The 23,951-nt window shown below is 35.9% G+C and overlaps 1 protein-coding gene and 1 non-coding gene across 4 annotated transcripts in view; one reads left to right on the top strand and one right to left on the bottom strand.

Annotated features, from left to right (window-relative positions):
* The window catches only part of WDFY3 (WD repeat and FYVE domain containing 3), a 332,829-nt gene that overhangs the window by 161,934 nt on the left and 146,944 nt on the right, over positions 1-23,951 (bottom strand). For all 3 annotated transcript variants that reach the window (XM_058296171.2, XM_058296161.2, XM_058296178.2), the window contains 2 exons: positions 7,363-7,472; positions 3,067-3,228 (listed from right to left, as the gene is read on the bottom strand). In XM_058296171.2, coding sequence (XP_058152154.1) covers positions 3,067-3,228; positions 7,363-7,472 — 272 coding nt within the window. The remainder of the gene's footprint in view (positions 1-3,066; positions 3,229-7,362; positions 7,473-23,951) is intronic.
* Positions 14,934-15,068, top strand: LOC111758954 (small nucleolar RNA SNORA13). Its single transcript, XR_002793069.1, has one exon. It is a non-coding gene; the product is annotated as a small nucleolar RNA SNORA13 (small nucleolar RNA).

Below are 23,951 nucleotides of genomic sequence, written 5' to 3'. Positions count from 1 at the left end.
ATGTAAAACACAAGTACCAAAAGAACTATGATTTATGAAATAATTTTGTTCTCTTGAAGGAAAACATCAGTGGAAGAAACTGCTAATTAAAGAGAGGTATTTGAAATATTATGCCTTGTCTCAGAAAGCTAATTCTTGCTTTTGCTATTTCCGTCAGTGCAAAACCTTCCTTAGAGATAAAAAATTTCTAATTTGTAACTATTAAATATCAAGCCGAAAAAAAGGATTAAGAATTCAGAGCAACAATAAAGAATATATATAACTAGTAAGTAGGGGAAAAGATTACGTAGGTTTTATAAGAAAACAGGCCAAGGCCAAAAAACAAACAAAACAATAAACAAAAAACACCTAGAGAAACTGTTAGCTATGAAATGCCCATTTATATGTGTAATGCATGAATCTACCTCTATAAGTACAATAGAAAGTCAAAATCAGGAAAAAAGTACATGTTCAGTGCAATGTAGAGTTGGTTTTTCTTGCTGGTTGTTCTGACTCTGCCCCTATGTGATTAGAGGGATTGATGCAATTTTCCTAACTTGTAACAAAGATAAAAATGTGTAATTAAAAAATGATTTTTCCAAATCAAATTCATATTCTCAAAAATAAGCTGGATTTAATGACTGCTTGAATTTGCTGCCTCTTAAGATAACTGGTTTTTAATCATTAGAGGAAAACTGAAGAGCTTATTTCTCATTCCTCCCAGTCCCTATATTAACTACTTTTAAGTGTAGGGTCTATTACAAAATCAAGCCAAGTGCAGCAGAGCAATAATTGGCTGCATCAACACAAATGAAAAAAAATGAATGCCTGCATGAAGCAGTACCAACTGCTAAGGTCCCAAGAAACCATCTGTCACATAATACAAACATTAAGGATTTCATCATCATCAGTACTGTGTTCTTACAACATTTAGTAAGTTTGTCTCCATCAGTATTTAGACAGAATGACAAAAACAATGTGTCTATTCATGATAAGGACCAAAACAAAGGAAGTGATGCCCTAAAAGGACACCTGGTCACTGAAGTTCTAATCACTGTCACTCAACCACAGTGGATCATTCATAGATAGATAGATAGATAGATAGATAGATAGATAGATAGATAATCAGTTTCTACAGCTATAATATGAGTGAGATTCAAATGATCTTTTGAATTGCTTTTAGTCTTAATAGTCAATGATTCTAATATGTTAAAATTAAGTCTCACATTATTTGAAACTCAGCACCCACTGCTGTTAAAAACAGAAAGCAAAATTTAGTTTTAAAAGAAAACTTTGTTATAATTAGTTGGCTATTAGTAGTATAAAATGCAGTTTCCATTTATTGCCTAAGGTATTTTTTTAATTTTTATTTTATTTTTAAATTTATTTTGTATTTATTTCTCTCCTTTCCCTACCCAGTTGTCTGCTCTCTGTGTCCATTCACTGTGTGTTCTTTTGTGTCTGTCTCTATTCTTGTCAGCAGCACAGGAATCTGTGCCTCTTTTTGTTACATCATCTTGCTATGTCAGCTCTCCGTGTGTGCAGCGCCACTCCTGGGCAGGCTGGACTTTCTTTCGTGCTGGGTGGCTCTTCTTACGGGGTATACTCCCTGCACGTGGGGCTCCCCTGTGCAGGGGACACCCCTGCATGGCAGGGCACTCCTTGCACGCATCAGCACTGTGCATGGGCCAGCTCCACACAGGTGAAGGAGGCCCGGGGTTTGAACCGTGGACCTCCCATGTGGTAGGTAGACACCCTAGCCATTGAGCCAAGTCCGCTTCTCTGCCTAAGGTATTTATTAGTTTCTTAGGAGGACTTTATTTAAATTGGGCTGTTAGTGTAATCAGCAACGACTGACCCACTATATTCATCAGCGATGTTTAAAAGCAGCTTTAATTCCTATGTGATTTATTCCTTCATATATTCCCATTGCTTTTCTCAATCAATCTAACTCAGGAGTCAGATAAACCTGAGTTCTAATCCTATTTCTGCTATTTGCCTACCTCATCATTTTGGTGGAAAACAAAAGTCCTGACTTCATGGAGCTGTCTTACAAATTACATGAGATAAAAAAATAAGGGACATTAACCACTAGCACAAAAGTATGTAATAAAGCAAGTGTTGGTTAATTATTTGTAGAATTAGTATTTCTATTTGGTAGTACCAGTCTTTTCCTTTCTAGAACTGCCTTAGTTTCCCACTCTCCTGCCCATTCATCATCAGTAAAGGTCCTGGAACACGAGGTGTGCATGCAGCTACTTGCACAGATGGTGTTAGGGGCTGCAGCAGTAATCACAGTCAGTTGGTTTTTTTTTTTTTTTTTTAAATGTCTATATATGTTAAGCAGAGAATCAAAGCTTTATGTATTATTTAATTCTCATAAAACCCCTTTAGGTAGGTATTATCTCCATGTTAGAGATGAATAATCTGCATTTTAGGTAAAATAATTTTATAGATTTGCATTCAAATGTGTGTTTTTTATTTTATATTAGGCAGACTGCATTTAAAATGTTTGCTAGGAGATTGCCTATTTTGAAATTTTCCTCCCAAGAAAGGATGTCTTAAACAATGACTACATTTTCAGACTAGGTAACAAAAACAAAGGTCTATTTAATTCATACTGCTATTAAAAGAATGGTGGTTAACATTAGGAAAGCAGGGCTTTCCAGGCAGGGGGCAGAGGAGGTGGAGGCAATGACAGAAAATAAAACAGTAATTTAAAATAGAACTTCTTGACATTTTAAGAAATATAACTTAAATTTCATCATTTTACCATGACTGTCAGTATGTTTTCCTTGCTTAGTACATTTTAGAGATGTTATGGTTATATCACTAAAATAGTGATATTAAGATAAGGACTTAATAGTTAAATCTGTTCAGAGAAGCAAACATGCTAATAAGTCCAGCAAATACTCCTGAAAACAAACTTGAAGATTCAAGAAATGTGACAATTATATTAGATCAAGCCATGTCATAATAGACAGAATGAAAGAGTACAAAAAATAGAATAAGCAGAACATTTATTTAAGGACAATATCCATATTTCACTTTATAAAGAACTATATAGATGACTTGGCAAAAACTTACCTGTACAAAAACTTTCTGGAGTAGTCCTCGACGTTCTGCTAGAGGTAGCTCATTCTGTGCACCTCCAACTGCCTCAGGCACATGTGGAAGGTCAAAAAACAGATATAAACATTTAACCAGGGTGGAAGGCACTGACATCGTTGTCATGCAGTCCACGGTTTTCTAGAAAACAAAACAATAAATAAGTGAACAGATAGGTAGACAGGCATATAACTATAATTAGGCAATGAAGCAGTACAGCTGAGTAACTCACAAATTTTCAGCCAGAAAATTATACATCAAAATAACCTTTCAAATGCCTGAAAGAATAAAGGAATGATTCCATGCTGAGAAGTAATTTCCCAACTGGAGAAACTTTAATAAAATATTAAGATTAGTCTATTTGTTATTAGTAAGTTATCTATTGTTCATTATTTGCTTATTAAGAAACAGCATATTTCTAAGAACATAAGCCTCAGGACTTAAAAAAAAATACTCCCAGTAAACCATGAACTTGGGCAAACTACTTAAATTTGCTGGGCCTTACTTTTCTCTCCTACAAGATGGATATAATGTTACACACCTGTCAGGGTTAAAAGGAAGGTTATATAAGATGACATGCAAATACATATTAAGCACTCTATAAACTGTATCTTTGTAGTTGCTTTACTATTATTCTTTATATTATTATTATAGACTCTTAGGGCTTGAAGAACACATGAGAGAGATAGTCACCACAGACACAAATAAATCTTTGTTATTTTCGAAGACTTAGAGTAAAGGAAATTCCAGATTTACTTATAGTAAACATCCCAATGTTTTTAAGATACAATAAATACAAAATTTTCCATGGTGCAGTTTGGAATCAAAGTTTTGTAGCATGAGAGAAGAATGGGTTAGCATAATCTGTTGATTAGTTTATTTACTTTCTTATCAAATATTTACTGAAGAGCTAGCAGTTTGCTGGGAGCTGGGCATGCAAGAAGCAACCTGTCCATTAGAAGACCACAGTCTTCTAGCAGAAAGAAATTCATAAATAATTATGATTTTATCTCTTAGTCATAGCAATAGCAGTACATAAAGGCTACTCATAGCAAAGCAGTACATATAAAAGGAAGTAATTCACACTGCCAATGTGGAATGGAGGAGTATAGGGAATGAAAATAAAAGGGGAAAGATCATCTGAAAGGTACGCAGGAGGTCAAACCATATAGTACAGTTGAGGAACCACAGAGTTCAAAATTGCTGGCTCCTGAAAATCTACAATAATGGCTAACATTAAATGAGTGTTTATTACATAGCAGGTATAAGGCTAAGCACTTGATATACATTATCTCATCTTTTCCCCATATCAACCCTATAGGGTAGAACTATTATTGTGTGATCCTTATTTTAAGAAGAGATGAATGAGACAACTGGGGCTTATTACTTACATACCCTGCCTAAGGTCAGAGAGCTGGTTAAGTAGTTGACAAAGTATGCATGCTCAGCAAACTACGCACATGGTCTCTCATAAACAGTTTGACTTTTATTTTATTGACAATGGACAGCCAATGAATTGTTATAAACAAAGGAGAGAACCAGATTTCAGAAAAGTAAGTGGTGGGTAGAATGGATCATAAATTAGATCATAAATTAGATATAAGGAGCAGGAAGGCCAGGCTAATTAATATAGAAAACCATACGAGAGACAGGCCTGAATTAATGCAGTAGCAGTGCAATGAAGAGGAGGATAAAACCTAAAGAGCAATTCTTTGCAAGATCTGGACCCTTTCTTCATATCCAGCCTCATTTCTTGCCTCTAATCACTCAAAAACTCTGTTCTACCCACTTACAACTTACAATTTCTAGACATGGTATGTCTCTGTACATTTACTTTCAGTTTAAACACCTCCTCATGGCTGAAACTTTCCTTAATTCATGTTCCCTTCTACTTTCACCTTAAATGTACAACTCTCATGTTTCTAGTTTCATAGCATGATATATATCCCTTCATTGCATTTAGTATTATCAATATCCATTTCATGTCTGACATCTACATGTTGCATCAGATCCATGTTTTAGTCATCTCTCAATCTCTGTTATCAGCAGAAAAATGGCACTCAAAACCATAAAAGTCAGCCCAAAATAATGCTGCATTTTTTTCATAAATGTCTCTTTTTCCAGTTATATTATTACTAGCTAGCTTTCCCTTTACCATTGAGCACATGGTGTGATGTGTGATTTTTTTATTTTTATATTTTTACTAACAGATTTCAAGTATAACTTTGTATACAAACCAGTATTAGACATTTGTAATTTTTTTAAGTACTTAAATTTATCCTGTGCAAGTTTAAGTTAACCTGCATTTACTAAGTTTCTACTGTGTCTTAGGTATATGGTAGGACACAGTTTCTGCTGATAATTGAGAAAGATAGGTAAAACTTCTATAAAAAAGATGAATGAAACTTAGAAATATTTCAACTAAATTATCCCATTATATGCTAATTCTAAACTAAACAAATTTTGGTAAAGTAGCATTGAGACGTTTATAGGTACCATTAACAGCATATATGATAAGGATTTTGACAGTCATTTGGCAGTCGCGCTCACAGATACATGAAACAACGGTCTATTTTAGGACCATCTGAATGTTAATTCAGGCGACCACCCATCTCCATTTGCTGGGATTGAGAGATTTCCTGGGGCTTTCAGTACTAATACTGAGAAAGTCATCCCAGGCAAATCAGGAAAAGATAGTGCTCAAATTGCCTTTCTGACCTAAAGAAACAGCAGACAAAAAAGGAAACAGATCATTCTAAGGTAAAAAAAAAAAAAAAAAATCCAAGTGCTACAGCCTTTGGATGAGTGACTAGTTTCAGGATACGGTTACTCAGCAATATGCACTGTCTCTGCTATGCTGGTCACTATAGTATGATTGGTTTAACCATTACTTGCAAAAACAAAAATCCTATTATTCTACTATCAAATGATGTGAGGTATTTCAAAGTCCATTGTAATTTAGACAGCAGATATTCCCAAATTTGGCACAAGTAATTCTATGCTGGATTTCAGAAGGCTGAATAAAACTCCTTCATGCTGAAAACATTCAAGGGCCAAAATCAGGTATCAAACATCTCAGTAACAGTGATACACAGGACAATTACAACTAATGTAACTTATGGACGATAGTTAACAGTAATATTGTAATATTTACGCAGCAATGACAAAGAAGATATTATATCAATTTTAAGGGATAACAATGGAGGGTATAAGAGGGTATGGGATTTTTCCTTTTGGAGTACTGAAAATGTTCTAAAATTGACTGAGATGATGACAGCACAATTCTGTGATCAAAATGAGAGCCACAAAGTGTCCACTGTGAATGGAATGCACAAAACATAGGACTGTGTAACACGGTGAATCCAGTGGTGGAAGATGGACTGTGGTTAACAGAATATGAGAATGTTCTGTCATAGACAATAACAAATATATAATAGAACACAGGTTGTTTAGAGTGGGTTGCAGGAAAAATACACCAAATATAAGATATGGGCTATAGTTAGTAGCAATATTTTGACAATGCTCTTTCATAGTTTGTAACAAATGTTTCAGAACAGTGCAAGGTGTTAGTGGTGGAGTGAGGTAAGGAGCCCTGTATGATGACACCCATGTTTGTTTTGTAAGTTTACAATAATTACTATATACTTAGTGTTTATGTATATTTATGCATGAATGATATACTTCAATAAAACTTTAAAAACATCATTAATACATACAATATATATCATGATAGATACTTAGAATGTCATCTCCAGAACATAAGTCAAATAATAGGGAAGGGAATATATACTCTTCTGTAATGTCTATGTTTCCTTATTTTCTGTAAAAACCAGAAATTTTAAAAAGAATTTTCCATGTTACTTATTCTTTACCAACTGATTGACTTTAGATGACTAGTGATTCTTCCAAGCCAAAGTTCCCCTAAATTGGGTTGTAGAAGTGTTGAGTTGGGCCTGATAGAGCCAGAGAACCAGGGCTACAGCCTCCAACCACAAGTCACATCTTTATCCAGTGTGCCGTATGATTTATTTTCTATGTGTGTTATGTGATAAAGAGGGGAAACCCTGTTCTAAGCTATGCATTTCCTCAGGTGTAAAATAAACTTCCTCACACAGATGTTGTGAGAAGCATGAAATAATCTGTAGGAAGAATTAGAAGAAAACTATGATTATCATAAAGTCTTATTTGGATATAATGATAAATTTCATTTAACAAAATCCCATGAAGATACAAAAAAGAGTTTGAGTGATATCAATGAGGAAAACTAAGACTCACCTGACCAGAAGATGCTAACAAATTAATTGTTGTCAGAAGCATCCAGCCTCTACTAGTTTCTTCACTCTGATTGATTTCCAGGAATTGGACTATGGCCCGACTTGCAGCTTCTGTAAAACCAAAGGGAAAGCAATTTAAGTGGGGGGAAAGCATAGTTTCCTACCTCAAAATCTGCAAGGAAATGATCATTACTAAGCACGTACTTTTTATCAGCACCATTTGTATACAGTGTTCATAGCAGCATTATTCACAAAAGCCAAAGGTGGAAGCAACCCAAAAGTCCATCAACAGAGAAGTGGATAAACAAAATGTGATCTATACATACAATGAAATATCATTCAGCTGTAAAAAGGAATGAAGTTCTGATACATGCTACACATGGACAAACCTTGAAGACATCACATTAAATGAAATATCAGACACAAAAGGACAAATATTATGAATCCATTTATATGACATAACTAGAATATGCAAATTTATAGAGATAGAAAGTGGAATACAATAGTTATGGGGAGGGGCAAGTGGCTGTGAGTGAAGGGAATATGGAGTTAATCCACAATAGAGGGAAGCGGACGGCCCAATGGATAGAGCATCCACCTACCACACGGAAGGTCTGCGGTTCAAATCCCAGGCCTCCCTGACCTGTGTGGAGCTGGCCCACGTGCAGTGCTGATGCATGCAAGGAGTGCTGTGCAACGCAGGGGTGTCCCCTGCGTAGGGGAGCCCCACGCTCAGGGAGTGCACCCCGTAAGAGAGCCGCCCAGTGCGAAAGAAATGGTGCTGTACACACGGGGAGCTGATACAACAAGATGATGCAACATAAAGAAATACAGATTCCCGGTGCCACTGATAAGAATAGAAGCGGTCACAGAAGAACACACAGAGAATGGACAGAGAGCACTCTACTGGGTGGGGGGGGATGATTGGTAAAAGTGACCTGAACATTCTTCTTGTGAGCCTACAATGGACCCAACAATTTGCCAAGAACGGCCTAACACTGACTCTCCTAACTTGCCAGGAACTAGATTTTCATGTCAGGAAGACAACTAATTCCCATTTAGCTAAGACTCTCAACCAAAGGCAGTCACGGATGACATATGGTATGCTTTTATTTTCTAAGCTTTCTCATAGTTAGGCAGCTTTTGTTTTAAATCTTCCATTTCCAATTTCATAGCTCAATCTTTTTAAGAAACTACTGTGTAATCTTCAGACTGATCATTTCATAGTTAAATAAATATAATGAAATTACATTTCATAAAAAAAAAACAACAACAAACATTGATTAGTAAATGATCCACTCAAAACCAACTATACTTTTCGTGGGGGCAACAAGAATTTGAAGAACTAAACTAAAAAGAAAAGGCAAAATCCTCCTCATAACAGTAGCTAGAAACCCAAGGATAAGACACACTTCAAACGAATTTGGATTCTATCCATATTATTTAAAACTATCATCTTTAAATAAAAACTGTGCAGATATGGATTTGTACTACTATTCAGTATGTTTTTAGGCATGAGCAAAGGATGCTAACTAATGCTTATTTTGAAACTAAAACACCAAAAATGAATGCTTGGCTTGAAACTGTTCTATTTAGCTGATAAATGGTAGGCATTTATATGACAAATGTGTGGTTTCTTATGTTTTGGTTGACAATTAAGGTTAAGTGATTCTTGAAGAGAATAAAAGGCAAATAATTGGATAAAAAGCCAATGTTCTACTTGTTATTAAACACTAAGACATGTTCAATGGGTTACTGTACTGACTAAATAAGATAATACACATGAAAATAAACTGAAAAGGAAAATAAACTGAAAGCTAATAAACTTATTATTGTTTACTTTGCCTACAGGCATGTGAAATAACATACCTGTCAATCAATGAACCTATACCTACTACTATACACTACTATAGTAGTCCCTTAATATCTTTACTTTTTTTAGTTTAGTGAAGTATATCACTAATACATTAACATACATTAACAATAAGTGTATAGAAATAGTTGTGAACTTACAAAACATATAAAACATATATAACATCATACAGGACTCTCATACCTCACTGTACCACCAATACCTCACGTTGTTGTTAAACATTTTTAACTAATGATTAAAGAGCATTGTCAAAATATCACTACTAACCAAAGTATTTTTCCCCAAACGCACCCTATTATTTATATATCATTTATATATGAACATACATAAACAATTAAATGTATAGTAAAAGTTATGAACTTACAAAGCAAACATGCATAACATCATACAAGCATCCCATACATCAACCCTCCAACACCTTGCACTGCTGTGAGATGTTTGTTACAAATTATGAAAGAATTTTTTCAAAGTCTTACTACTAATTATAGTCCTTATCTTACATTTGGTGTATTTTTCCCCCAAGCCACCCTATTATTATTTTTTAAATACACTCTTTGTGACAGAAGTTATAAACTTATAAAACAATCACGCACATGTGCAGAATTCCCAAACGACACCCCTCTATCAACACACCACACTGTGGTGGAACATTTGGTACAGATAAGATAATATCAACTCATTGTTACCACATCCATAGTGTACATTTGGCACACATTTTCCATACTGCCCCATTATCAACACAGTACATCTTTGGCATTGATGGGTGAATATTGCATTATTACTGTGTATTTTTCCCATGGTTCTCCACATTACCACCACCCAAAAATAGTGATGTACATTTGCTCTACCTAACAAAGGACTCTCTTGCATCTGTACCATCAACCACAATTCTCATCCACCTCTTGGTTTACTGTGCTTTTCAGTATCTAGATTACTCTCTAGCATTCTGTCAATTGGTGTTTACATACCTAGACTACCATTTTCAACCACATCCCAATTTATAAACTAGCTGTTACCCACTATATGTTACCATCCACTCTATACATTTCCACACTTTTACAGTAAAGCTAATTAAAACTCTACATACGTTAAACATCAGTAGTCCATTTCAGTCCTTCTCTTATCTCCTTTAAGAATCTACCACCTACCACCAGGTCTTGAAGATATTTTCCTACAATTTCTTCTAGGAGCTTTACGGTTCCTGCTTTTATTTTTAGGTTTTTGATTCATTTAGAGTTAATGTTTGGATAAGGTGTGAGATAGAGGTTCTCTTTCCTCCTTTCAGCTATGGATATCCAATTCTTTCAGCACCATTTGTTGAATAAACTGTTCTGCCCCAGATGTGTAGGAATTGACAGGCTAGTCAAAAATCACTTGACCATACATGTGAGGGTCTGTTTCTGAACCATCAATTTAGTTCCATTGGTCTATGTGTCTGTCTTAATGCCAATACCATGATGTTTTTACTACTATAGCTAAGTAAAATAATTAAAAGTCTGGAGATGAGAGTTCACTTTTCCTTTTTTAAGATGTTGCTGGCTATTCAGGACCCCTTAACCCTTCCAAATTAATCTGATAATCATGTTTCAATATTTTTTTAAAATGTTGGTGGACTTTATCAGGACTGCTTGAATCTATATCAATTGGAATAGAACTGACATCTTAATGATATTTAGTCTTCACATCCATGAGCACGTAATGTTCTTCCAGTTATTTTAGACTTTCCTGATTTCTTTTAACATTGAATTGCAGTTTTCTGAATACAAGTCCTTTACATTGCTGGTTAAATTTATTTCTGACTATTTGAGTTTTATCTGTCATATTTTATTTTCACCACTCTTTGGACACTTTTAGTTACTTTTATTGATATAATCTTCATTTCTAGACTCTCTTCCAGGTCTCTCTCACCTGTCCTTTCTTGACAGGCTCTAGCTGCCGGATATAAGATAGATGCATGGCTTAAAGTTTTTCTCTTGCAGTATCTTAAATGTATCAGACCACTGTCTTCTTGCCTCCATGGTTTCTTGTGAGAAATCAGCGCTTAATCTTATTGGGTATCCCTTATATGTTATGCATTGCTTTTCTCTTGCTGTTCTCAGAATTCTGTTTCTGGCATTTGACATTCTGATGAGTATGTGTCTCAGAGTTGGTCTGTTTGGACTTTTTTGAATGGGAGTACGTTGTGCTTCTTGGACATGGATATCTATGTCCTTCAATAGGGTTGGGAAATTTTCTACCATTATTTCTTCAAATATTCTTTCTACCCCTTTTCCCTTCTCTTCTTCTGAGAAACCCATGACACGTATGTTTCCATGTCTATTGCTGTCATTTAGTTCCCTGCGAACTTGTTCAATTTTTCTATTCTTTTCATTTCTTCTTTTGTACATTCACATTGTGCTCACCAATACTTTCTTCTACCTCATCAAATCTACTACTATATGATTCCAATGTTTTTTAATTTCATTGATTGTGCTTTTCATTACCATAAGATCTGCTATTTTTCTATGTATGCTTTCAAATTCTTCTTTGTGCTCATCCACTGTCTTCTTAAGATCCTTAATTTCTTTAGCCATCTCATTGAATTTATTAAAGAGATTTGTTTGAACATCTATGATTGGTTGTCTCAACTCCTTTATGTCATCTGGAGGACTATCTTGTTCCTTTAACTGGCCCATAGCTTCCTGTTTCCTGGTGTGGATTGTAATTTTTTGTCGGTGTCTTGGCATTTGGATTATTAGAGTATTTCCTCTGGGTGCAGTTTTTCTCTTTAGTTTAGGACTTCCTGCCCTTTCTCCCTTGCTGGTTGTGCAGCAGGAGCCAAGGTTGTAATTGGTGTTATAAGCAGTGAAGGCTCAAGCTGCCCTCATTGCCCCAGGGACTGATGAAGCTTCTACCAACTTTCTCCTTTGCCAGGGGTAAGGACAGAGTCACAGCTGTGTGAATAATCCAAGTTGTGTAGGACTAGACTGTAGTTGCCTAGAGAGAATGATGAAGCTTCATGTCCCTTTCTCCCTGTCTGGGTTGGGGATGAAGCTGCAGGTGTGGGCAGTAATCTGTACAGTGCGGGGCCCAAGATGACCGGTTGCCCTGGTAGACCTCCAATTATTCAGTCTGTGCCAGTCAAGTGTACCTACAGTTACCTGGATAGGTTGGCGCAGGGCCCACCATCCTCCTCTCTGCCAGAGGTGGGGCTGAAGCCTAGGCTCGGGCTGCAGGCGAATCTGGGTGAAAGAAACCAGTTTCTACCATCACTGTGATTTTCAGTAAGCCCAGCTTCCCCTAATGCTGGGCAGAGTCAAAATGGTTGGCCACCAGCCTCTCTTCAACTTGAACAGGTTCATACCCTAGCTCTTCCTAGGGCTATACTCCAGCTAGCTAAACCCACAAATCAGTAGCTGAAATTGGTGGCCAACCGTCTCTTCTTCCCGTTTTTTGGGAAATGGAGCCTCCAATTCCAGCCACAGAATAGCTCCTGGGGCGGACTGTGCTGCCAAAGTAGGATAATTACTGGCCTCTGTAGCTTGTCTGGTAGTTTCCCAGAGAGGCTGGCACAGGTCCCCCCAGCTTCCTCCCTTTCAGAGGTGGGGATGGGGCTTATGCTAGAGGTGCAATCTGGCCTGGATGGAAAGAAGCCAGTCTCTACCAGCACTGTGATTTTCAGTCCTCCTCCCTTCCCCTCGTGCCAGGTGCAGAGTTAAGATGGTGGCTACCGGCATCTTTCTGACTTGGACAGGTTCAAACTTTAGCTGTTCTTAGGATTATACTTTAGCCTGCTGAATTTACTCATCAGTAGCTGAAGTTGGTGCCCAAATGTCTCCTCCTCACTCGTTTTTGGGAAGAGGACCTTTCAAGTCCAGCTGGAGAACAGCTCCTGCGGTGCCTTATGCCTCTAGTGGAGGATGGACACTGGCCTCCATGGCGTGGAGCACTCTATTTAGGAATCTTCTCTTCAGATGTGCAGTCTCCTCCTTCTATTCTTCCAAGTTTGTTGCACAAATCTTTTCTAGTCTCCTGGAGCCCCCAGACGGTGCTTCCGCTAGCTCCAGATAGCCCTGGGTGTTTACTAACTGCTCCGTAGCAGGAGCTGACTCTAGGAGATCCTTACTCCACCCCCATCTTGCTGGTTCCCTTAATATCTTTAATAACATAATAACAATTACTCTTTTTGAGAAGAAAGTGAAGAAGACATAAATTACAACAGCAACAACATAAATTTATCTTATCTGACTTTGAGCTTACATGTCCTTATAGACAGAGAAATCTAGATGGGTAGTAGTATGGATAAAAAGACATGGGGGAGGTCCCAAACTATCAATCATAAAATTATCTTAATGTAACAAGTATATTCCTAAGAACTATTTTACTTTCACCAAAGAGAACTATTTTACTTTCACCAAAGAGACATACTCCTGTCACAAAAATACTGCATTGCAATCTTTTAATTTCACTAATATTTAACAAATACAAAGTCAAACAATGATTTAATTTAAGGCTGTGTAAGAATTAATGAAAGTAACATATATTAATCCATCTTGAGATTGTTTGATCATTAGATTCAAATTTTAGCTTCTGCAATACCATAATTCAACTGAAAAACACAGAAATGGAATTAGCTGAGGTTGTTATTAGATTAAATAAAAATAAAAAGTAGATAATCTTAAAACAACTGTCATTTCCCAGTCTACACTCAGAAAATATTAGTAAAATCAATTAGCATGCAAATTGTTACTCAAAACAATCAGAATGCAAAAGTTGCTACTAATAAGTGTAATACAATAATTTTCTTTTGCAAACTCCATTTAAAGCATGTCATTTTCAGAACTTATGCTTGAGAATGATAGTTATCAATAGTATTATTATATATAACAATACTAAATCCTACTCATTCCCCAAATCTCCATAAGTTAGTCAGAAGAAGAACAGTATTAGAACTCATAGCTTCCATGCTTATTTTCATTCAGTAATACGTAACAACACTTTGGGAATGAAATTACCTGAAGGTGTTGTGACTTTGAAATCCCTGGAGGACATCAGGGCACACTGTTTTTCTGTTTAAAAAGAAAGGCTGGGTTGTCTAATTGGGGATTCGCTACTTCACACCAATCCCATCACAAGATCCTACATAGGATTCCACAGCAGTACTGTGGTCAGCGCCACCAGCTCGTCACTCCTGTGCTGCTCACTGGGGATTTCACCACTGGGTTTACTAGGAGCACCCAGCATGTAGGAGACCCATTAATAACAAACTGAAGATACTGGTTTTCATACAGGTGAGAATTTCCTGCTTCATTTATGTAAATCAACCATGAGTCTTTAGAATTAAGCAGATAAGGATGGTTGAACTTCACAAACAACTAGAAGAGGTAAAAATAAAACTTAAACTAAACCCTGAACACAATATAACCACAAAATTATATCTCTTCTCAAATTAGTTGAGAGTCATTCTATTATATAGTTTAACAAAAGTCATATGGAGGTGATAACCAAGAAAGAATTAAGGGAGAGAGAACTGTGATACTGCCCTGGCATTTTATAAAGTAGCCCATGTATCTATTTTATATTTTGATATTCCCTAAAATTTTTCTGTTTTTACTGAGTTCTGATGAATAGAATTAAATAAGGGACTGCAAATAAGAATGGTTCCTACTTAGAAATTTTACAGTCTATGTCAGAAGTGTTCTGATAAAAAAATACTTGAAGGCCTTTGTGTTGCCCACCCACTCTTGGAAACTAGTGAATGTGGTATCAAAAAGGGTATAAAATTAAACTCTCTGCAGCCTATTTCTGCCCTTGAATTTACTGTGTTAGGCATAGCAGCTGCACAGGTAATGGTTTACTTTTATATATTTATTTGTTTACACATGCAATCCTTGTTCTGCAAAACTCAGTATTGGACCTCTTATTTAGGAGGACAGATACCTGAAGCATAGGCTGCTGTTAGCTTAATAACATCTGGAGCACAGAGGTGACTTAAGCATGCCCCCTGTGATGATTTTGAAAATATCATCTCTGCAAAGGAGTTTTTGGATTTGAAATTTTCAGAGTCTGAGAAGTACTAAAATAATTGCCACTGGATAATCATAAGGCAGATGTCTAAAACAAAGGGGATATGAATAAGTATTTTGTTTAATGTGAAAAAATTTTTTGATATATTCATGTAACTTTACCTATCACCTAATGTGTGACAGGCATTTTTCTAGGTGCTTGTGACAGAGGGGTGAGCACAACGGAATAAATAAATAAGATATTTTCAGATAATGATAAAGATACAGAGGAAATATATAAGGTGACTTGAATAGTAACAGGTGTGGGGGGCAGAGGACAGACCTACTAGAGATAGGGTAATAAAAGAGTTCTCTTGAGGATGGAACATCTACTCAAATTGAAATGAACCTCCCAAGATTCTGAAGTTAATGAATTTCAAAAGTTTAAAAATAAAAATTATCTGGAATCACATAATTTGAAAATATACATCATAAAAATACCAGCATAAGAAGATGCCACCATTGGAAGAAGGTGGATAAAAAGGACACACAGGACTCCATGTATTAATTTTGCAACTTCCTGTGAATCTATAATTATTTCTTAACAAAAAGCTAAATATATATACATATATACACACACACATATATACACTTGTCTATACTGTAATTGACAAGTGAAACAGCTACACCATTTAACATACTTACAACTATTGAAAGATCTAAAAAATTTCTCTGTGAATGTAAAAGCCTAAGCAGAGTTAGAAAACCAAATTTCTAATGCAGCAAAATGTTTTTCTACATACATGGAGATTAAGTATTTTTAAAAGATAGCGTAAGAGAAGCAAGTTTATAAATAAAATAAAGTTTGGGTTTCGTGCTTTTTTTTCCTCCCTCTAATCCTCTCAAGAATGACAGGCGTCAATTTGTGACAGAAACTATAAACAAACTGCCCTTTATACTAACTGTTTAAAATAGCTAAAAGGCATAAAAATCCAAATCTTATATACCAATTTCTCAGTTCCACAGGAGTCACTGAAATCAGGAAACATAAGGAAGCAATACTACTTTGGAAGAAGAAGGAAGAAGATAGGTGCTGAGAAGTTATCTCAAGCAATTTTACCACCTTTCATTGAATTTGATTCAAGTACTGCAAATGTAAATGAAACCATCTCATTTTAAGATCCACAGATCAATTCATATAATGTACTGTTCCTGAATAAAGGATTTATTCCTCATTCTAAAAATGTGTTAAGGGCTATTGTTCCAAACACTGCATAAGGGGTTACAGTTAAAAGACAGAAGAAGAAAAAAAGACAAATGCATTTATCTTCTGCTCCCTTCTGAAAACCCACTAAAATTGATGTAAAAGGATATTTTACAAGGCAAAAACTCTTAAAGACAAAGAGAATAGTAAAGGTTAAGAATTCTGGATGCCAAAAAAAGCAGAGAGGTTAGTAGCAACTGATTCATCAAACCCTAGAATCTTAACTTAAAGGTAGTGTAGGGAAAGCAGAAAAGCAATCAAACTGCACCATAGAACTTCCGGAAGGCTCAGGACTTGGTGATACCAGGTACCTTTGGAAGCAGAGGGACTACCTGTATACACAGAAGAAAGTTTGTTGGAGAGCAGTTAAACCCCCAGGTCCCCACTACTACACAGACAGTAGATTGGAAGTTTACTCATTGGAAAGAGTAAAAGAGAGGGTGTTGGGACTGGCAGGCACAAGCTACTGTTGGGCACACAGCTATAAAGCCAAAGCTTATACATGGAATGCTTAAGATCTCCTGACCTTTCCCCAACAAGCACCCTCTATGGAGACACTGGATAATTCTTCTCTGGGGAATCTGGCTGGATCTGGTGAAAGGTTGCCAAAAAAATGGCCCAAAATAACTCTACACTGAAACCCACAGTTGCAAGCTCTACCCACAGTTAAAAAGCTACCCCATCAGCTTGGTAGAGGTCCACTCTTATTTAAGTGAAGATGGCCAAGGATGAGACATGAAGAAACTCTTAACAGAAAAAAGAGACAAAAACAAATGAAAAGGGCAGCAGATGTAACTCAGGTGTTGAGCACCTGCTTTCCACCTACGAAGTCCTGGGTTCAATCTCTGGGACCTCATTAAAAAACGCAAACAAACAAAACAAACAAAAAAATGAATAAAAAAGGCAACCTGAAAGAAACAAAATATTTATGGATAAAAAATGTGAAATAGAGAGAAACAAATCAAAATAAACAAAACAAAACAAAAATATCAGAGACAAGAAAATGTAGCCATGAAAAACTAGAAATCAATAAAAAAGAAAGTACTCTTAGAAATTATTAAAAATGTAATATCACAAATGAAAAAAGCTCCAAAGAAAGAATTAAAACTGAGGAACTCTCTTAGCAAGCAGAGCTCAAAAACAAAGAGGAAAGGTAAGAAAATAAGAATAGTCTAAGAGGAAGTTATTATTAAACAATTTGTGAAACTACAGAATTTGAAGAATATAACTTACTAGACTGACGGGGCCTCAAGGACTTCTGTATAGTATATAAAGTAGACCCGTAAGTAAAATTCCTATTTAAAACAATAAGGACAAAAAGAGGATCCTAAAATCTTCTAGAAGGGCAAAAAAAAAAAAAAAGAAAAAAGAAAAAAGATCAAATAGAAAGAATTAAGACTGAATGCACAACACTATGATTATACTAAAAGCCACTGTTTATACACTTTGGATTGAAACTATGATATATAAATATATCTCAGTAAAACTGCTTTTAAAATTCTGAGATATTATACCCAAAGCACAAGCAACAAAAGAAAACAATAGAAAAATGGGGCCACATCAAAATTAAAAACTTTTATTCCTCAAAAGACTTTATCATGAAAGTAAAATGACAACCTAGACAAATGGGAGAAAATATATGGATACCACATATCCAATAAGGGTCTAATATACAGCATATATAAAGAAAACCTTAAACGTAACACAAAGATAAACAGCACATTTTAAAAATGGGGAAAAGACTTGAAAAGACACCACTTCAAAGAAGATATACAAATGGCCAAAAAGCTCATGTAAAGATGTTGAACATCATTAGCCATAAAGGAACTATAAACCCCCAAAACACAATGAGATACCAATTGACACCCATTAGAACAGGTGTTATTTTAAAAATCAGAAAATAACAAGCGTTGGAGAGGACTTGGAGAAACAGGAACACTCATTCATTTTTGGTGGCATTGTAAAATGTTGCAGAAACTTTGGAAGACAGCTTGGTAGTTCCTCAGAAAACAAAATATTGAACTACCATATGACCTGGCAATCCCACTACTTGGTATATACCTGAAAGAACTGAAAGCAGGGACCTGAAAAGATATTTGAAAATCAATGTTCACAGCAGCATTATTCACAATTGACAAAAGACGGACATAACCAAAGTGTCCATCAACTGATGAATGAATAATTAAATGTATATATAAGTTAAATGTATATATAATTAAATGTATATTTTACATTCAGTTGTGAAAAGGAATGACATTCTGATACATGTGACAATATCGATGAGCCTGAAGACATCATGTTGAGTGAAACAAACCAGAGACAGAAGACAAATATTATATGGGTTCACTGTTTTAAAAAGATTAGAATAAGCAATCCCACAGAGTCAAAACCTAGCATATAGGTTACCAAGGAGACAGGGTGGGGATAGTGAATGGGAAGTTAAGGCTTAAAATGTACAGGGTGGACTTCCAGGAAGATGGTAGGCTAGAAAGACACAGGTCTCTCTTCTCTCACAGCAAAATAGTTAAAGGACAGGCAGAAACAGCCTGGAAAAAAATGTCTTAAACTGTGAGGACTGCCAAAGAGCACTGTATACTGGCAGAAAAAGGAAATGCATGTAAAGAAATTAAAAGTAAATAAGGGGGAAACGGACTTGGTCCAGTGGTTAGGGCGTCCGTCTACCACATGGGAGGTCTGCAGTTCAAACTCCGGGCCTCCTTGACCCATGTGGAGCTGGCCCATGCGCAGAGCTGATGTGCGCAAGGAGTGCCGTGCCACGCAGGGCTGCCCCGTGTAGGGGAGCCCCACACGCAAGGAGTGCGTCCTGTAAGGAGAGCTGCCCAGCGTGAAAGAAAGTGCAGCCTGCCCAGGAATGGCACCGCCCAACACTTCCCATGCCAATGACGACAACAGAAGCGGACAAAGAAACAAGACGCAGCAAATAGACACAGAGAACAGACAACTGGGGGGGGGGGGGGGGGGGGGGATTAAATAAATAAATAATAAATCTTAAAAAAAAAAAAAGTAAATAAGTGAGGCTTTTTCCGGCCTTTATAGCACTCTCCCCAAGGCCCTAGAAAGTCATTACTGGGTCCAGAGCCAAGTTTTGAGCAACTAACAAGGACAATCCTAATGACCCAGGCTGAAACAGGAATTAAAGAAGAGCAGTAACACACAGCCTTGAGCCATTAAATCCTTACAAGAAACTGAGCATCTGAGTAAATTCACCATCCTAATCAGATGCCTAGACATCAGCAAAAATTTACGAACCATACTAAGAAAATGGAAGGCATGGCCCAAGAAAAGGAATATAGTGTATCAAAGCCCCAGAAGAAATGCAGGATTTGAGAAAACAAATTAACAAGATGCACACAAATTTCTAAAACCATATTAATGTGTTGAAAGACAATAAGGCTAAAGAGTTAAATGACATCAAGAAGACACGGAGCAAGCACAAGGAAGAATTTGAAAACTTGAATAGAAAAGTAAAAGAATTTATGGGGATGAAGACACGATAGATAAGCTCAAAAACACATTAGAGGCATACAACAGCAGATGCAAAATAATAATAAGTGATACTGAAGATGGAACAGCTTAAATTGAAGAGAGTAAAGAACAGAGAGAGAAAATAATGGAAAAACTAGAGCAGGGGTTCAGGGTATTGAAAGATAACACGAAACACAATATATGTCATGCACATTTCAGAAGAAGAGAAGTGAAAAGGGGCAGAAAGAGTATTTGAGGGAATAAGAGCTGAAAATTTTCCAACTCGCATGAAAGAAATGAACTTACATATCCAAGAAGTGCAGCATACCCCAATCAGAATAAATCCGAATAGACCTACTCCAAGATATATACTACTCACAATGTCAAATGTCAAAGATAAAGTGAAAATTCTGAGAGTGGCAAGGGAGAAGCAAGCCATAACATACAAAGGATGCCCACTCAAACTTAGTGTGGCTTTCTCATAAGAAACCACGAGGTAAGAAGACAGTGGTATGATACAATTAGGAACCAGAAAGAGAAAAACTGTCAGCCAAGAATTCTTGATCCAGCAAAACTGTCCTTTAAATATGAAGGTGAGTATAAAATATTCACAAACAAACAGAAACTAAGAGAGTTCATAAAAATGAATCCACCTTTGCAGGAAATATTAAAGGTAACCTTAGAACCTGAAAGGAAAAGAAAGAAGAGAGAGGCTTGGAGGAGAGTAGATAAGAATAGCAGAAAGGATAACCAAAAGAGTAAAAAGACAGACAAAAATACATAACATGTGAAAATCAAAGAATAAAATGGTGGAAGTAAATAATGCATTAATCAGTAGTATCACTGAATGTGAGTGAATAAAACTCCCCAATCAAAAGATATGGCTGACAGAATGGATAAAAAAACGCAAACCATCCATATGCTGCTTGCAAGAGACTCATCTTAGGCCCAGGGATGCAAACCAGTTGAAAATGAAAGGTTGGAAAAAGACACTCCATGCAAATAATAACCAAAAAAGAGCAGGGGTAGCTATACTAATATTGTACAAAAGGACTATATTTTTAAAATTCTGAAATGTCTACGACAAAGCTACTTGAGCAAATAAATGAGTTCAGCAAAGTGGCAGGACAATAGATCAACATGAAAAAATCAGTAATGCTTTTGTACACTATTAATGAAAAATATGAGGAGGAAACCAGGGAAAAACCTCCATTTATAATAACAACAAAGATCAAATACTTAGGAATCAACTTAACCAAAGAAGTACAAAACCTATATGTAGAAATCTATAAAACAATGCTAGAAGAAATCAGGGAGACCTAAACAAATGGAAAGACATTCTGTGTTCATGGATTGGAAGAGTAAATATAATGAAGGTGTCAATCCTACCCAAAGGTGATTTATAGATTCAATGCAATACCAATCAAAATTCCAACAGCCAACTTTACAGAAATAGAAAAGGCAATTTCCAAATTCCTTTGGAAAAGAAAGAGCTCCAAAAATGCCAAAAATATTTAAAAAAAAAAAAAAAAGGAAAAAGAGCAACATGGGAGGAATTTCACTGCCTGGCTCTGAAACATATTACAAAGCGACAGTGGTGAAAACAGCATATACTGATAAAAAGATAGAAATATCAATCAGTTGAATAGAATTGAGAGTCTAAAAATAAAACTACACCTCTATGGCCAATTGGTTTTTGACAAACCTACCAAGTTCATGTTAATGGGACAAAACAGTCTCTTCAATAAACAGTGCTGGGTCAACTGGATATCTATAACCGAAAGAAAGAAAGAGGACCCCCATCTCACACCCTATACAAGAATCAACTAAAAATGGATCAAAGACCTAAATATAAATGCCAGGACCATAAAACTACTAGAAGAAAATGTAGGGAAACATCTTAAAGATCTTGTGGTAGGTAGGTTTTCTTGGAACTTATACCCAAAGCATGTGCTACAAAAGAAAAACAGATAAATGGAACCTCCTCAAAATTAAACACTTTTGCACCTCAATGGACTTTGTCGAAAGGGTAAAAACACAGGCCACTCAATGGGAGAAAATATTGAGAAACCACATGTCCAATAAGGGTTTAATATCAATGATATACAATGTACAACTCAGAAATAAAATACAAACAATCCCATAAAAAAATGGGCCAAAGATTTGAATAGACATTTATCCAAAGAAGAACTATAAATATGGCAAAAAAAAACACATGAAAAAATGGTCCGCATCACTAATGATTAGGGAAACGGAAATCAAAGCTACAATGAGATATCATATTTTATACCTATCAGAATAGCCACTATTAAAAAGACAGAAAACTACAAGTGTTGAAGAGGATGTGGAGAGATAGGAATGTTTATTCACTGTTGATGCAAATGCAGAATGGTACAGCCACCACTGTGGAGGACTCTTTGGCAGTTCCAAAAGAAGTTGTATATAGATTTACCATGTGACCTGGCAATACCAGAAGAACCAAGAACTGAGGGCTGTGATATAAACAGGTATCTGCACACCAATGTTCATAGCAGCATTATTCACGATAGCCAATAGCTGGAAACAACCTAGGTGTCCATCAGCCAATGAATGGATAAACAAACTGTGGTATATTCAAATGATGGACTATTAAGCAGCTGTAAGAAGAAATGAAATCATAAAGCATATGACAACATGGATGAACCCGGAGGACATTATGTTGAGTGAAACAAGCGAGACACAAAAGAACAAATACTGACTGCACTAATATGAACTAAAAATATTGTGTAACATTGTATGATTCCATTTATATAAAATGTAAATATATATCAATTTATAAAGGAAAAATTAGATTAGTGGTTATGTAGGGTTGGGGAGGAGATGCTAAGGGGTATGGAGTTTTTCTTTTTGGAGTCATGAAGTTCTAAAATTTTTGTGTTGATGAATGTACAACATTGTGATTATACAGAAAGCCATTAATTACACACTTTGGATAGATCATATGTCATGTGAATAAACCTTAATAAAACTGCTTAATAAATAAATAAACAATTGTGCAAGAATAGCCAGAAATAACAGCTATATACAGTAGGGAAAACACAGAGAGATTGAGAGATGAAGAATTTTCTTGTTTGTCTGGTTATTTATTTTTTAAGATTTATTTTTATTTTATATATCCCCCAACCCCTTGTTGTTTACATCTGCTGTCTGCTCTCCATGTCCATTCACTGTGTGCTCTCTGTATCTGCTCATCTTCTCTTTAGGAAGCACTGAGAACCAAACCTGGAACCTCCCATGTGGGAGAGAGGCACTCAGTCACTTGAGCCACCTCTGCTCCCTTCTGTTTTTTGTTATTATTATTATTATTATGATTGAAATAACGAAAGAATGCTCCAATAATGATGGAAGTGATGAATGTACAACTATGTGATTATACCAAATACCACTGATTGTACACTTTGGATGAACTGTATGCTTTATTAACATGTATCAATAAAATTCATTTGTTTAAAAAATATGTATAGGGTTCCTATTTAGAATGATGGAAATGTTTTGGTAATGGATGTTGGTGATGGTAGGACAACACTGTGAACACAATTAACAGCACTGAATTATATTTCTTTTTTTTTTATTTATTTTTATTTTTATTTTTATTTTTTTTTGAATTATATTTCTGAACATGATCCAAAGGGGAAAGGTTAGGTTTTATATAAAGTAAAAGAATAAAAATAATTCATGGATCTACATGACACAAACAGTAAATCCTAAGTTAAACCATGGACTTTAATTAATAGTACAATGATAAAAGTGTCCTGTCATCAGTTGTAACAAATGTTCCACACCAACACAAGATTCTGGTGGTAGGATGGTATATGGGAATTCTGTATTTTATGCATGATTGTTCTGTAAACCCACAATTTCTCTAATGAAGAAAAAAAAATCTGAGATAAAATGATTTTCAACCTAGAACCTTACACCCAGTGATATAAAGCAAGGTGCAAGAT

The sequence above is a fragment of the Dasypus novemcinctus genome, chromosome 1, assembly GCF_030445035.2.
Source record: "Dasypus novemcinctus isolate mDasNov1 chromosome 1, mDasNov1.1.hap2, whole genome shotgun sequence".
In the NCBI taxonomy this organism is placed as follows: domain Eukaryota; kingdom Metazoa; phylum Chordata; class Mammalia; order Cingulata; family Dasypodidae; genus Dasypus; species Dasypus novemcinctus.
The sequence above is the reverse complement of the archived record's forward strand: the minus strand, read 5'-3'. Positions and strand labels throughout refer to the sequence as shown.